Genomic DNA, 14,913 nt, shown 5'->3' on the forward strand with positions numbered 1-14,913 from the left:
AATCATGAAAATGAGGAGTGGGTTTCTGTTTCTGGGTATATATTTATGTGTGGATGAACATGGTGAGTGGTTCTGAAGAAGAAAGAAAGAAAGACAAAACCAGGAATAAGAGGAGAAAAGAGAAAAGAAAAAAAAAAAACCGTTGGTGGTGGAGGGGGTCTGATGAAGAAGAAGAAGAAAAAAAATGTTGAGTGGGTATGAAGAAGAAAGAAGGAAGAAGCAAAAAAGAAAAAAAAAAAAAAAAAGAAGAAGAAGAAGAAGAAAAGGAAGAAGAAGAAGAGGAAGCTGGTGGAACGCAGTAGAAGAAGAAAGAAAGAATGAAGAAGAAGAAGAAAAAAAAGTTGTTGGTGGTGGAGTGGGTATGAAGAAGAAAGAAGGGAGTAGAGAAAAAAAAAAAAAAAAAAAAAAAAAAAAAAAGACAAAGAGGAAGCCAGTGGAACTTAGGAGAAGAAGAAAGAAAAAGGAAAAGATAAAAAAGTGATATGACACTGTTACTTGATAGTGACAAGTCAGGAGAATGGGTCCCACAAATTTGATTTTGTTACCATTTTGCCACTATCACTCATTATCCATAATCTGAAAATACCAAAATTGTGGTTTCAGTTTCCATCATCCAAACTCAAAATTTTGAGATTTTGAGTGATGGAAACAAACATCCAAAATCAAGCCAAACACTACATCATTCATGAGACCCATAAGTTTTAGAAGATGGATTATGAAAACTGAGTGATATCACTCAGTTTTTAGACTATCCAAACAAGCTCTAAGTTTCGCACAAAACACTGTTACCACTCATGTTTTGTTACTAAATAGTTAGTATATGATTGACATTACTATTTAAGAATAAAAATCCAACCAAAGGTCCAAAACGGGGAAAAAAAGCCAAGAAGAGAGGAGACAGATGGCTCAATTATTGTATCGAATCTATCACACACTTCTAATTTTCTTGTATTTCAAATTCAATTGTACTGCCCCTCCCCACCCCCACCCCCACCCCCACCCAAAAAAAAAAATTCCACTACTTAAATTTAAAATTTTTTATTGAGAGATAAAAGGCCCTCAAATCAATTCCTTCTTCTTCTTTTTTTTCTTTTTCTTTTTTTTATAGATAAAAGGCTTCTTAAGAAAACTGGTGTGAAAATATTTAGAGGGGTATATCAAATTTATGTTTATTTTTAGATGCATTTATGTGTAGGCTTGGACCAACAAAGTATAGTTAGATTTAGAGAAAAAATCAAAAAGACATAGTAAATTGAAGAGAGGAAGAAAAGTCAAGAACACACATGCAGTACATCCATGGCACAAATTGCGTAAAGAGCTATATTATCTTTATAGTTACTCTCTTACATTTTTTTACTAAGGTACACTTTTAAGTTTTGGCCTTTAAAGTACATATGGGGTTATTTTCTTTTTAGGTCTTAACATTTCAAAAATTTTGTTTTAATACTTTATGTTTTATTCCCTTTTCATATTAACTTCTTACATTTCAAAATTTTCATTTTCATAAAAGGCCAATTAGAAAACTCAATCAAACATAAAGAGTTAAAACAAAAATTATTAAATGTAAAAGGTGAAAATGAAAACAACTCCGAATTATAAAAGTCAAATGTATACTTTAATCTATTTTTGAACATTAAAGCTCTATATTTTAAGTTATATGAGGTTAAAGGCTGTCATACATATAGAAAAATATTGATGGATTGGTTTGGACCGTTTGGTGCAGCCTACTTTCAATGGTTTATTCTTAAATAAATAAAAAGAACAAAAATGTAGTTGTACTGTATAAGAAAAAAATGATGCTTTAAAAAGCTATAGATAAACAAATCAGTAGAGTCCCCCTAAAAATAAAATTACGGTCCCAAATCATAGAAACAGTAATTTCGATTTCTCTATTCAATGTGGGTTCCAATTAGCTCAACTGGTAAAGTTTCTGATGGTTGTATAAAAAATCTGGGGTTTAATCCCCGCCTACACCAAAATCTGATTGATGTCTTAGTCTGACGCCAATATACTGATCAATCCTTACACCAAAAACTGATTAATATCTTGGTCTGATAATAACGCCATAAATTGAAACTCTCTCAAACCAAAAAAAATAATTCTCTATTCAATGTATCGCCAATATACTGATCAATCCTTGAGCATAATTGACAAAAATCTAACCTTTTTTTTTACATGATAAAATCATTTTAAGTTTATATATATCATACTTTATTGTATCACGTAAGCTGTCTTTTTCTGGTTTGAAATATCATGTCAATCACCTTTCAAAAAAATATATATATCATGTCGATCATGTATTCCGTAAAGTACCTTGCTAGTAATTACTTCCATTGAAACTCTCGTGTCCACTCAATCCTTGAACAATAATTTCTACGATTTTACTTTTTATTCAATCATAGAAAGTTCCATATATACTTCCACCTATCATTTCTTTCATATGGGTGATGCGTTACATCAACTTTTTTTTTTTGTTGGGGTTTCGGCTTTCACTCTTGAACGATGAAAGTTTAAAAAAAAAACTAATCGTGCCTCAGTTTATTAGGCTAGCCATCAACCCGGCCAACCCAAGTTCATATAGGTCAGAAGCTACCATGTATTGAGTTTTGTACCCATTTGGAACCTTCCCATCATTTCAAAAGCAACATATTTCACCGTAATAGTTAAAAGTTTCACATTATATATTTCCAAGGCTCATACAAAACCGCTAACAGTCTAACATCGCCCTCACTCAACAAGAAAAAGTTCTTGACTGCGACGATGCTACTATTGTAGCCCCCACATTATTTGCTTCATTCATGAAGCTCACCACAAACAAATTTTAGTTTTACACACACACACATATATATATATATATATATATATATATAATTCTGATGCCACATGAATTTACAAATCCCCCAACACACATCGTACAAATATATATTCAGCTTAATGTAAAGCAAAAAATACATTTGTATATACGTACCTAGCTAGCTAGCTAGACAATATTGGCAGTAATAAGGTAATGTGGCATGGTTGTGATGGTTACTGCTTGAAGATTCTTGCAAAATGTCCGTACTGATCTCCCACATAATTCCATAACATTTAAATTACATATATGCATATATTATATATATAGGCCATGGGGGATTTTGGGACCACTGTGACACTAGAATTGTCTTAAATACTTTTGTGTTTGGCTGGATGTTAAGAATTTTTGAGGTACTGATCAACTACCAACCAGAACCCAAAAGTAATATCGTTTTCAGATGGCATGTTAATCGTCGGAGTCTTTGGACGAATCCGATATCATCTTCTGGATCATTTGGCTTGTCTCTTCCTCGGACATTCGGTCTTCTTTGCTCTTTGATTCAGCATAAGCCTCAAAGAATTCCTTGTTTTCTTTCTCCAGTTCATTCCACACTGCAAAAAAATTTGATGCATGGCTTTGCTGTAAAGTTATCATAATAAAATAATCCTCAAGATACACCAAAATATGTTAATTTAACTACTAAACTCTTGGCTGTGTATGCATAACTTAAATATAAGTAAAAAAGTGTGCACTTGTGATTAAGATGGTAACAAATTGAATAACATCCTGGCCATTTCACCGGAAGGGTTAAGAATCTTAAGATATAATTTATTGAATCTAATTATATAAACAGACTATCATCATGTCAATTAAATATTGAATACACATTTAAATTTATAATAATATTTAGTATAAACCAAACTGAACCGTATTCGGTTGGTTTGTTTTTTACTCCTTTCCTTTTTTTTGTTTTTGTTTTTTTTTTTGTTTTTTTTTTTTTTTTAATTTCATGTAAAATAACTCATGAACTCGAACATGATTAAAATGAGGATTTCTCACCATCACTGAAAGTGGTGTTTCCAATAGTAATGGGCTCCACTAAGAGCTTTTTAGCTCATATAGCATCTTATGATGTTTCTAATAAAAATGTTTAGTGTTCAAATTTTCCCAATATATATTTTACAAACCTAACTAAATCAAAACGCCGTCTGCAGGCTTGATCAGGCTCGTTAGAATTCTAGTTCACCAAAATACTTGAGCACAGTTTGCGATCATGTCAATTATATATATGTATTAGGTCAAGATCATTCTATAGACTAGAGAGTTTAATATGCCAAGGCTAATCCTACTTGAGATGTTGTCAAATTTCCAAGCCAGGCTGAAGCATGTTTTACTCAACTCAGCTTTGTTCTTTTGCAGCTCTCTCTCTCTCTCTCTCTCTCTCTCTCATATGTGTGTTTGTGTATCGATGTACAAATATGCATCTGTGTGTGAGTTTGCATGTGATGATTAACAATATATACACAGGCAGTAAACAAACCAGTGGAGGTGATGACAGGCTTGATGTTTGCATGTTTTGAAAGGGCTTCCATGCACTCTTCTTTAGTCATGCGGAAAATCAGGCACTTCTCTATCAGGTGCTGCACCTACACATAATAAGTAGATTCCGATCATAATCAACACCACCATCAACAAAAAAAATATAAATTAATATCCTTTGAAAATATGAGTAATGAAATCAAACAGAAAGATCAAACAAAAAAAGTTCTAACTGATATATGATCAGTACCAAGTGTATGTATGAGGCAGAAGAAGAGTCCCCCATGATCCTATGATCTCTGATCTCTGTATATGTAAACTCAAAGAAGATCAAAAAGGAAATGGTTATTTAATTAACTAGTGAAAGAAAAATGGTGCAATATGATGTAGTATACCATGTTGCAAAACTATCAGATATATAGTACTAAAAAAAAGAAAAAGAAAGAAAGGGGTGGGGGTGGGGGTGGTGTGGGACCAAGATCCCACGTGGGAGATGGATGATAATTGGTTGGGAAGAGATTAGAGGAGATTGTAAATGACCATTTCTTTGTCTTTTAGATTACTATAAGCCTATAAGGCGGAATCGTTCCACGTGATAAGTGGGCCAATTCAACAAAGAAATCCTCCAAACAGACAAAACCCACAGTACCCACATGGCATCCTCTCATATAGTAGCCGTAATGACCCTCTCCTTTGGTTAGCCACATAAAGCACCACACTTTTGTTTCATATACACGAGAATGTTTTTCTTCTTTCCATCACCATGATAAATCAATTCCAAGCTTAATTTCTCAGTTTTCATCACCATGATAAATCACTTCCAAGCTTAATTTCTCAGTTTTCATCACCATGATAAATCAATTCCTATGCCTATTTTCTTAGTTTGTAAGAATAGGAATTTGGCCCATATATAGCATGTGATGGCATGCAGGGATTGGTCAACTTTGTTACACTTGATATATACCAACCATAGTGCAGTAACATCAAAGCTTAATTCAATTATTCAATGATAGAGTGAGACATTGATTCGGTGGGTGGAAAGGATATTGGAAGTATTACACAAATAATTTACTCTCCTGATTTTATTAACAGTAACAATCTTCACTCTAGGAGGGACGCGTGATATAAGACTTAGCCAACTTAACCTGACTTATACGTTTGAGGTAGAAAGTCTATTGGATAGGTCATTCTCCTTCCACTTTAAACCATGTTTAAGTAAATCCCCTAGAAGTTAATTTCTTATTTACTCCTTAATAATTTTGGGCAAATTACGACATGACATTAATCTTCATAGAGAGGAGAACACGTCCCAACTTGAATCTGCTTCAAAGGATATGTGGGTTCCACGTTTATTTTCTCACCTCAAACGCAAGTCACAATGACTAATTTCTCATTCAATTATTAAAAATGTTTTTTTTATAAAGCTATAACATGACTGTACTTTCTATGTCAAGATTTTTTGAACCCGACTGCACCCTTTGCTACTTCCAACAGAAATGTAAAAAGTTCAAATAATGATGACATTATAATTCATAACTAACTAACTAATTATTTTAGCGTGTGACATATACATATGTCACCAAATTTGTCACATGCTAAAATAATTACCACTTAAGCTAATTCCCGCATGTCTAAGTCAATTAAGCATAGCATTTCTCTCAGTCAAAAAAAAAAAAAAGCATAGCATTTCTCATTAAGCATATGTTTAACTAACTTCTAAATGAATTACGTACATGCCTAAAATATTTGAGCACACGTTCTAAAAGATAGTTTTACTTGGATGGCTTGCCCTTGTGGAATGCCTTCATTTGACCACCTCATCAAGGCACACTTAGCCACATCATCAAACTTGAAATATTAATGCCCTTATGCCATTTCAAACTCATCAACTTCTTCTTTTTTTATTTTATGTGTTTACTGATTTTTTTTTTTTTTTTAACAAAAAGCAAACACAAAGAGAACAATCTACCTTACCATCCAAAAACAAGGACAACCATAAGAAGATGGGAAATCCTTCTCAAGCACAAAGAGACAGATTCCCATCAAGCAATATCATGTGCCAAAATTAAAGTTTGCTTCTCTCACAACGTGGTTTACAAATGAAAAGGAAACAGAATGTAATAAAGTTCTATTATCTAAGATAATAGAGGCTACCGATTAGGAGGGGAAAGAATAAAAGAGCAGACTATAAGATTTATTTCATTTACCTCAGGTCCTCAACGCACACATTGAACTTGTAATTACTTCACTGTCTTGTCTAGTTTTACAAGGGGGAACAGAACATAAGTCACAAAACTTTATAAATGGGGATCACCGACCATTTATTAGTTTAGGATCTTAACTCTGCTAATTTCGATAGCTATCTTCTATGTGATTTGATAACCTTTCCCTTTGATAATTTCAGCTAGCTAGCTAGTAATAGTTCGATTTATACCAATATTCTTTGGTATATTTATCACTTAGGGATGCATGAAGATTGAAAATAGAATGAGTAATTAAGTTCGACTAAGATTGAAAACAATAGGCCCAATTACTTGATTAGACTTCCAGTTGTCACGCTAATAAAATGAAGGTCACAGGTTTGAGACCCACAAGGAGTAATATATTATATTTGTTTTCTTTAGAAAAGTCACTTTAAAACTGAAAGTAGAATCAATGACAGTTTTGTCTTTTTTTTCTTTTTCTTTTAGTTCATTAAGCTGCAACATCAAAATTTCCCACTTCAAAAATATTTAAAAAAAAGAGGAAGAAGAAGATCAGAGAGAACAAAGAACAATTAGGCTCTAGTGGCCATGGCGGCACAATAGGCCAGCCAATACTGGACTATGCATCCAGAAAATGAATTGTTTGCTTCCCCGTAGATATTTTTAAACAAAAAGAAATATTAAATACATGAACATAAGAATTGACACCGACATAACACGAGACATGATACACTACATTTCTTGAAAAATTAGGACACAAAACGTAAAGAATATGTCAATTAATTAATTAATATTTATTTTTAAATATATTTATATATTTTAGATATAATTTATGTTTATATTAGATTTTAAAAATAAGTATGTAACAACTAACAACAATAAAATGGTAAAAACATATCTAAAATTAAAACAAAAGTAATCAAGATAATAAAGAAGTACAATGATACCCATTTTTTCCGCACTCATGCCCTTACAAATAATTCAATATAATAACAAAATTAGATAATGCAATTAATGTTGTGTACAATGAGTTAGAATCTATACACTATATCAATTAATAAAAAAAATAATAATAATAAAAAAAAATGAACTGAGCTCACATACACATGCTAACCCCTGCCCTCACATTTATTAATAATAATGACTAACACTTAATCAAACCAAATTTCTTTTCCAAAAGACATGCTAGTGGTTTAGTGGTGTGAATGGAAAATATTCCTCTACATATTTGTTATGTACTTCTAGCGGATTATAGCTGAGTTCTTTTTTTCAATAAAGTTCCGAGGTTTTCTTCCCAAATTTTTTTTTTCTTCTCCAAAAAGGGAAAAAAAAAATACACAAGCAATGAATTCTTGAATACGCAAGCAAATGCAGATAGTTCTTCTGCGGAACGTCATATATTCTGTCAAGTTGGTTTGCACTTAATTTGCAGATAGTTCCAAAATGTGAATTGACAGTGTGCACAGTGCATATATCATATACTGTATATAATGAATGGTGCCGCAAGTTCATCTTATTTTGCCATGTCAATACACCGTTAGGCATGGTTAGATATCATTTTAGATTGAGCTAGGTGACGTGTCAGATGTGGATTGGTCTACCATCACAAAGTCAGAAAGATAATGTTCTGTACTCTCTTATCAGTTTTCTCCATCTCTCGCTGCTAGCTAAGAAGTTGAAACTTCCTTCAACTTCCATAAGAGTGAATAATGAAACTTAATTGCTTCGCCCCCATAAGAATGGAATGGAGGGTAAGATTATTGATTTAAAACATCCACTAAATGCTTACCAATCAAAGGGAAAAACATTGTTTTTTTTTTTTTTTTTTTTTTGTCAGACAAACTACTATATAGTGCAGGAAGATATATAATGCACATATGAACTGCTCCTATGGCTGTGGACAAGAAATGAGCTCTATTTGTGAAGCACGCTTTTTATCAGACAGCTGTATGTGGGCTCAATCAACATCATAGAATTACCAGTACGGTTGGATAACTTGATGTGGTAGCTATCATATGCGGTATAGCTCAAATCAAATGAAAAAACAGAAAAACATTAATTCTGAAAGTTAAATAACTTTGAAAACACTAGTATTAAATTGTACCCCTAAATAATTGTACCCCTAAATAATTTAATAAGAGCAGATTCTGACATTTCGTGCACTGTGCATGTGTGGCTTTAAGGAAATAGCTAACACATTGCATGCATGTAAACATGCACAACAATTATTCAATATCGAAATAGCTCTATCAAAGTATGTTGTGGGGCACAATAACTCTGAAGATTTTTCCTCAGATTTTTCTGTTAATGATGAACTTTTTCTAAAGGGGGTATAGTAACTATTTTTTCAGGACAAAACTGAGAGAAAGGAGCAATGATCTTTCTCTTTCGTCCTTTTTATGTGATTATAGACTTCTCCAAATACATAAAGATATCTTCTCAAGCATAAATCACAGCCTCACTTGTTTAACACACACCAAACTTAATTTTTTTGAGGAAAACACACATCCAACTACATGGTAGTAATATGCAAGAAACTGATAAAAAGTATGTAAGTTATAAATACATTGGAAACTATAGCATGCATTAAATTTTAACAAATTCATGACCACGTTTGTCTCGCTAAAAATTGTTGCAACCCAAGAGTCATTTGCAACTTACAATTTAGCTTTGATAACCAATCAACGTACAGGTTTTTAGCTAAAAGAACCACTTAAATCCCACAAATATAAATATATATATATATATATTTCTAATTAAACAGATTTCATTGGGAATGCTTATGATTTGGTACCAATCTATTTGCATACTGCGAAAATTATGCACCATGAATCACATCCTTCTGACCTTCCCAAACATCTTTTTTTTTTTTGGATGAACCTTTTCATACTTCTTAAATGTCCTAATTATGTTCCAGGAAAGAGAACACGCTACAGCTTTGGAAACCATTTTCTTTATTTCTCCAAAGAATGGTTGTAAGGAAAAGTAAAGTGCTTTACGGTGGTACTTTCCCACATTCAACAAATTCCTACATGATTTGTCTAATCAAATGACCATCAATATTTGCCTTCTCTATCTCTCACTAATAAACTTTTACCTAATAATTTCAAACGACTACTACTACTAAGTACTAATGATCCTTACTAATACAAGTCAATCCAACATCATCAAGGCACTTGTCCTGTCCTTCAAGCAGGGTATCTAATTGGTGATACTCTGATGAGCATTCATCTTTAAATATTGGCCATATTTACGACATTATGAATACTTGACACTCTTTATCTTATATAGTACACTGACAAAATTTGGATGTTACTCTTTGTCCTCTGTTTGTTTTGATATCATAATGTAATTTTAGAAATTTTTATTTTTTGAGAATGTGTAATTTTAGAATTTAAATGGTTAATATTTGCACATATTCTTTATGACTTTGTACTACTTGTTTTTATGTGTTTCTTTATCTTTTTATTATTATTATTATTTTATAATATTATATTATACATATATTAGTCATAGCTTCTTATTATGCCATGAATTAAGGCATGTCATTTATACTTGATCCAAGCATAATCAATGCCCCTATTGGTCATTCATTGTGCGTATATATATCCTATATACACGAATTTTTTTTTTTTGAGAATCAATATACACAATTTAGAGTGGTTGTTAGTTTATGCAAGTGTTTTTATTTGACTTAATATATCTACCCTCTATATTTTACTTTGTACGGGTCCTTCCTTTTCCTTTTTCCTTTTCCCTAAACAATTAAATAGATTAATTGATTAATTAATAGCATAATAATTGATAAAGCATCAAATATCCTAATTATTATAAGTTGTATTAATCTTATGAAAGCAACTGATGATTAAAAACTGATTTGCACATAATTGTTAGTATGGAATGTCAAACCGGAAGAAATGAGTATTAATGTATGGTGTATCAAGGATGCTCATGCATCATACAATAAAACTGAGTCAAATCTTGTTAAGCTCAACAACTTAAAAAGTTAATTATATCTATTATTCTTTTTTTCTTGTTGGGTTTTTAGGAGAATATGCTTACATGTTTCCAACTTTTTTTTTTCTTTTTGTTTGCTCTCTCTCTCTCTCTCCCTAAAAAAATATATATATATATATTTTTTTTACTATCTCCTTTTCAAATTTTTTTTCCTTCTTCTTTTTCCTGATTTTTATTGATGGGAGTAATGAGACTATAGTAGCACAATCGAACCATTACTTTTTAATATATCAATTTCAAATATTATAATTATGTTCTCTAATTAACATATTTAGTTAGATTTATTAAATAATATTTCATAAATAAATTATTCACTGAATATTTTTCAAGTTTGTAACAAATACACCTTATATATGTTTATAAATTTTATATAGTGTTCATGTATCATATAATACATGATATGGTATGATATATGACATAAAAAGTATAAAAAAAAAAGTTGATTCACAATACAATTGGCATGTTAAAAAATATGTTCTGTGAGTATTTTAGACTTCTTATTTTGGTTTTAATTTAGTGGAGTTATTTATCTTGAATGATCATAAGGTCTATTAATCTTTATGATAGATCACCCACTACAAAACGCGGGGGCCTTGGGCCGCGTTTTGTATAGCCACGGCTATAAAAAACGCGGCCCACGATAGACTGAAGCCGCGTTTCATAAAAACGGGGCCATAGACAGGCTCTTAGGCCACGTTTTTTAAGCGGGGCCATAGATGGGTTCTTAGGCCGCGTTTATTTGAGCTAAAAACGCGGCCTAAGGACCTCCGTGTTTTATTTTTTGGCAAATTTTTTTTTTTCTTTTCCTTAACTGTGGCCGCATTTTAAAAACGGGGCCATAGACGGGTTCTTAGGCCGCGTTTTTTAAGCGTGGCCATAGACGGGTTCTTAGGCTGCGTTTTTTTGAGTTAAAAACGCGGCCTAAGGACCTCCGTATTTCATTTTTTGGCAATTTTTTTTTTCTTTTCCTTAACTGTGGCCGCATTTTAAAAACGGGGCCATAGACGGGATCTTAGGCCGCGTTTTTTAAGTGTGGCCATAGACGGGTTCTTAGGCCGCGTTTATTTGAGCTAAAAACGCGGCCTAAGGACCTCCGTGTTTTATTTTTTGGCAAATTTTTTTTTTCTTTTCCTTAACTGTGGCCGCATTTTAAAAACGCAGCCCAAGACCACAACCTTAGGCCGCATTTAAAATGCGGCCCAAGACCACAACCTTAGGCCGCGTTTTAAACGCGGCTATAGGACCTGGTCTTGGACTGCGGTTAAAAAGTGTGGCCATAGGACCGTGAGTCCTATAGTCACAGGTTTTAGGCCACACTAGAAAGCGTGGCCTAAAAAAACGCGGCTATAGGCTATAGCCACGTTTTTTTGACATATAGTCACGTTTTAAAAACGCGACCATAGAACCTTTTTTTTTGTAGTGAGTATGCAGGCAAGATTACAAAACATCAAGTGGTCAAGGACAATTATTGAGGTTCTGTGCTATATCGTACACTAAAGTTCATGGCTATGAAGAAGCTTTGGCATTAGGAACATAACTGTTTTCACAGTACATTTCAACTTTTAAGTTTGTGCCCACCAAGGACCATATATTATTGATTCAACAAAAAAAAAAAAAAAAAAGGACTATATATTATTGAATAATTCTAGTAACAAACAATACATCTCTTTCCAATTTTGTATTATATAACTGGCTTTGATTGGTTGTTTATTACTTTTAAATAAACTTATCATCTTTTTTTTGGTAAATTACAACTTACTTGTGGTTTAGTTGAAATTTAAGTTGTCTACCTGTGATTTGATATTTCATTATGCAAGTAATCCAATGAATAGTTTTTGATCTTGTATTTTTATGTTTTTGGAAGAGAGAGACATAAAAGTAAAGCAAAATTACATATTTAGCTCTATTTTTAATAGGTGTGAGTTATAGAAATCTAACTTAGCTAACCTCAGGTGGGTAAAGTGTCAAATTTCCAACCACAGGTAGGCAATTTAAATTTCAGCCAAACCATAGGTGAGTAAATTGTAATTTGCCCTTTTTTTTTTTCTTTTACTCACAATCAGCTACATAGGACAATTGTGACAACAGTGTGTGGTACTAGAATTATTTACAATTAAATTTTGCTTTCACAACAAATTTCACTATTGTTAAGTTTTGTGTCCACCATTCAAGATCACTGTGAATATGAATAGCATTATTGTTGGCCTTAGAGCACTCACATTAATGGGTATATATAATAGAAAAAAGTGTCAAATTTATACATTTTTGCCCAAAAACTACCCATATTAGTGGGTGTATAAAAGTGCATATTTACAATTTTGCTATAGTAACTGTGTGTAATTACACAAGTAGCTTTGCATTTTATTATTTTATTCTTCTCTCTCTCTCTCTTCCTTGTCCCACCAATACACTTCTTGACCACCAAGTGAGAACGATGATGATGTGGGCTTGTGTAGGAACCTAGAATCGTCAACTATGGTCACTGGTTAGGCCTATTGTAAAAAGGTTTGGGGTGATTTATGATGGTGGGATAGGACGCTAATTAGGCCACCATGACTAAAAACAGTGATGACACGGGCTCGTTGATGTATTGGGGGAACCTAGAATTGTTGACTAAGGTCGTCGATTGGACATGTTGGTGGATCAAGTTTTAGGTTTGTGTGGATTTGGTCGTGTTTGATCTGCGATTGCAAGATAGGATGGGTGGATTTGGTTTTGGAGGAGAGAGAGTGTCTTGGGTTTGGAAAGGAAGAACAAATAGTGATTTGAGAGAGATGTAGTTTTTGGTTGAGGAAGAGAGATGAATTTGGAGAGCGTCTTTAACACTTTACCCACCTGAGGTTTAACCGAAATTTAAGTTGTCTTCATGTGGTTTGAAATCCTATGATGCAAGGGTTCCGTTGGATTCTTTTTTATCTTATTTGATCTTGTATTTTTATGTTTTTGGAGGAGAAAAACATAAAAGTGAAGCAAATCATATATTTAGCCATGTTTTTATATATGGGTTAAGAAAATCTAACAGAACTAACCACACTTAAATTCGGCCAATAAATTGTAATTTTCCTTTAAAAAATTAAAAAAATGGTATTTTTATAAAATGTAATATAAAATAGATAATTTTTTTTTTTATAAAGAAGTTAATCTAAATGTTTTCTTTGAAAAGTATATAAAAGTCAAATTTTTTAAAGAAACATCATTTATTGTCTTGTCTACCTTATAAAAATGTATAAGTTTACAAAACTACCCTACAAAACTACCCCTGAATAAATTTATGAGCTCTTTTTTTAAAAAAATTATTCTTAATGAGACAACTAAAAAAGTGTTCCAATTAGATTGATTTTTTAAAATATTTGTTAATTTTTTTTTCAAATAATTTTGAAATATAGTAGAAGTATTATAAGAACATTAGTAAATTAATATCATATTTTGAAATAGAAAACAAACAAACAAAACGGAGAATGAAAGTTAAATCTAAAAATGGTAAAGAGTAAATTCTTGACAAATATAAATAATATGGGCTTAACATAAGGCCCAAATTAAGAGTTGAGTATTTATGTTAATGAGCTGACAAAAGATCAGACCCGACGAGTTGAGCAAATTCGGCAAATTAGGCTTTATGTTTGGGGATGGGCAAATGGGAGGCCCGCGCAAGTGAGTTCTGCAAAGTAAGCAGCGTCAACACTTGGCCAGCCTATCACCCCTCCATAAATTCTTGCGCACGTTTTGGTCGGCGCGGCGAGCGGCTCCCACCACTCGCTTTGTTTTCCTTACTCATTAGTTTAAGGCAGTTTGTTAGGAGCTAGCGAAGCTCAATTTATAAGGCTTCAGTCGGCTCAAGTCGTAAGCTCTAATCGATGTGGGACTATATCAAACTCATGCTCAATTAAATTTACACACCATAAAGATTGTGGTATGCGCAGAACTGCAAACAGTTTTTCTCCCTGTTTATTATGTATCCATCAGGTAACTAACTACAACATAATAGATGTTAATAGATGTTTCATATTACTTACATTCCAAGGTCCAGATTAGTTTAATCTTCTACCACTACCATTTTTAAAAATCTTCCTTCAAATGTGGAATGTCGCCAATAGCTTTGTAACATAGTGGCATTACTTGGTCACCTTGATGAAGAGAAATAACGTTCGAATTCTCCCTCCCCTACTTATTATAACAATTAAATTATCAAAAAAAAAAAAAAATGCAGAATATCTTATGAAATAGACCATAATCTCCAATATGCAGTTTTCATTTCTGGCATCATTCAAACTACTCCTGTATTTGCCACCAGCAAGATAAATTTACTCCAGCCACTAGAGCCTCTTGAGTCTCGAGTTGCCAAACAAATAGCCTTCATTC

At 32.6% G+C, this 14,913-nt stretch overlaps 1 protein-coding gene and 1 non-coding gene across 2 annotated transcripts; both read right to left on the reverse strand.

The window, feature by feature from the left end:
* Positions 1-2,888: 2,888 nt before the first annotated feature.
* LOC126697391 (uncharacterized) lies at positions 2,889-4,733 on the reverse strand. Its single transcript, XM_050394372.1, has 3 exons — positions 4,584-4,733; positions 4,335-4,440; positions 2,889-3,405 (listed from the first exon to the last, which is right to left on the reverse strand). Exons 1-3 carry the CDS (start codon positions 4,617-4,619, stop codon positions 3,260-3,262), a joined length of 288 nt encoding a protein of 95 aa, XP_050250329.1. The 5' UTR covers positions 4,620-4,733; the 3' UTR covers positions 2,889-3,259.
* A 9,457-nt stretch (positions 4,734-14,190) lies between these two features.
* On the reverse strand, positions 14,191-14,342 carry LOC126697995 (U12 minor spliceosomal RNA). The gene has a single exon (XR_007646360.1). It is a non-coding gene; the product is annotated as a U12 minor spliceosomal RNA (small nuclear RNA).
* Positions 14,343-14,913: the final 571 nt, after the last annotated feature.

The sequence above is a fragment of the Quercus robur genome, chromosome 8 (assembly GCF_932294415.1).
Source record: "Quercus robur chromosome 8, dhQueRobu3.1, whole genome shotgun sequence".
Lineage (NCBI taxonomy): Eukaryota > Viridiplantae > Streptophyta > Magnoliopsida > Fagales > Fagaceae > Quercus > Quercus robur.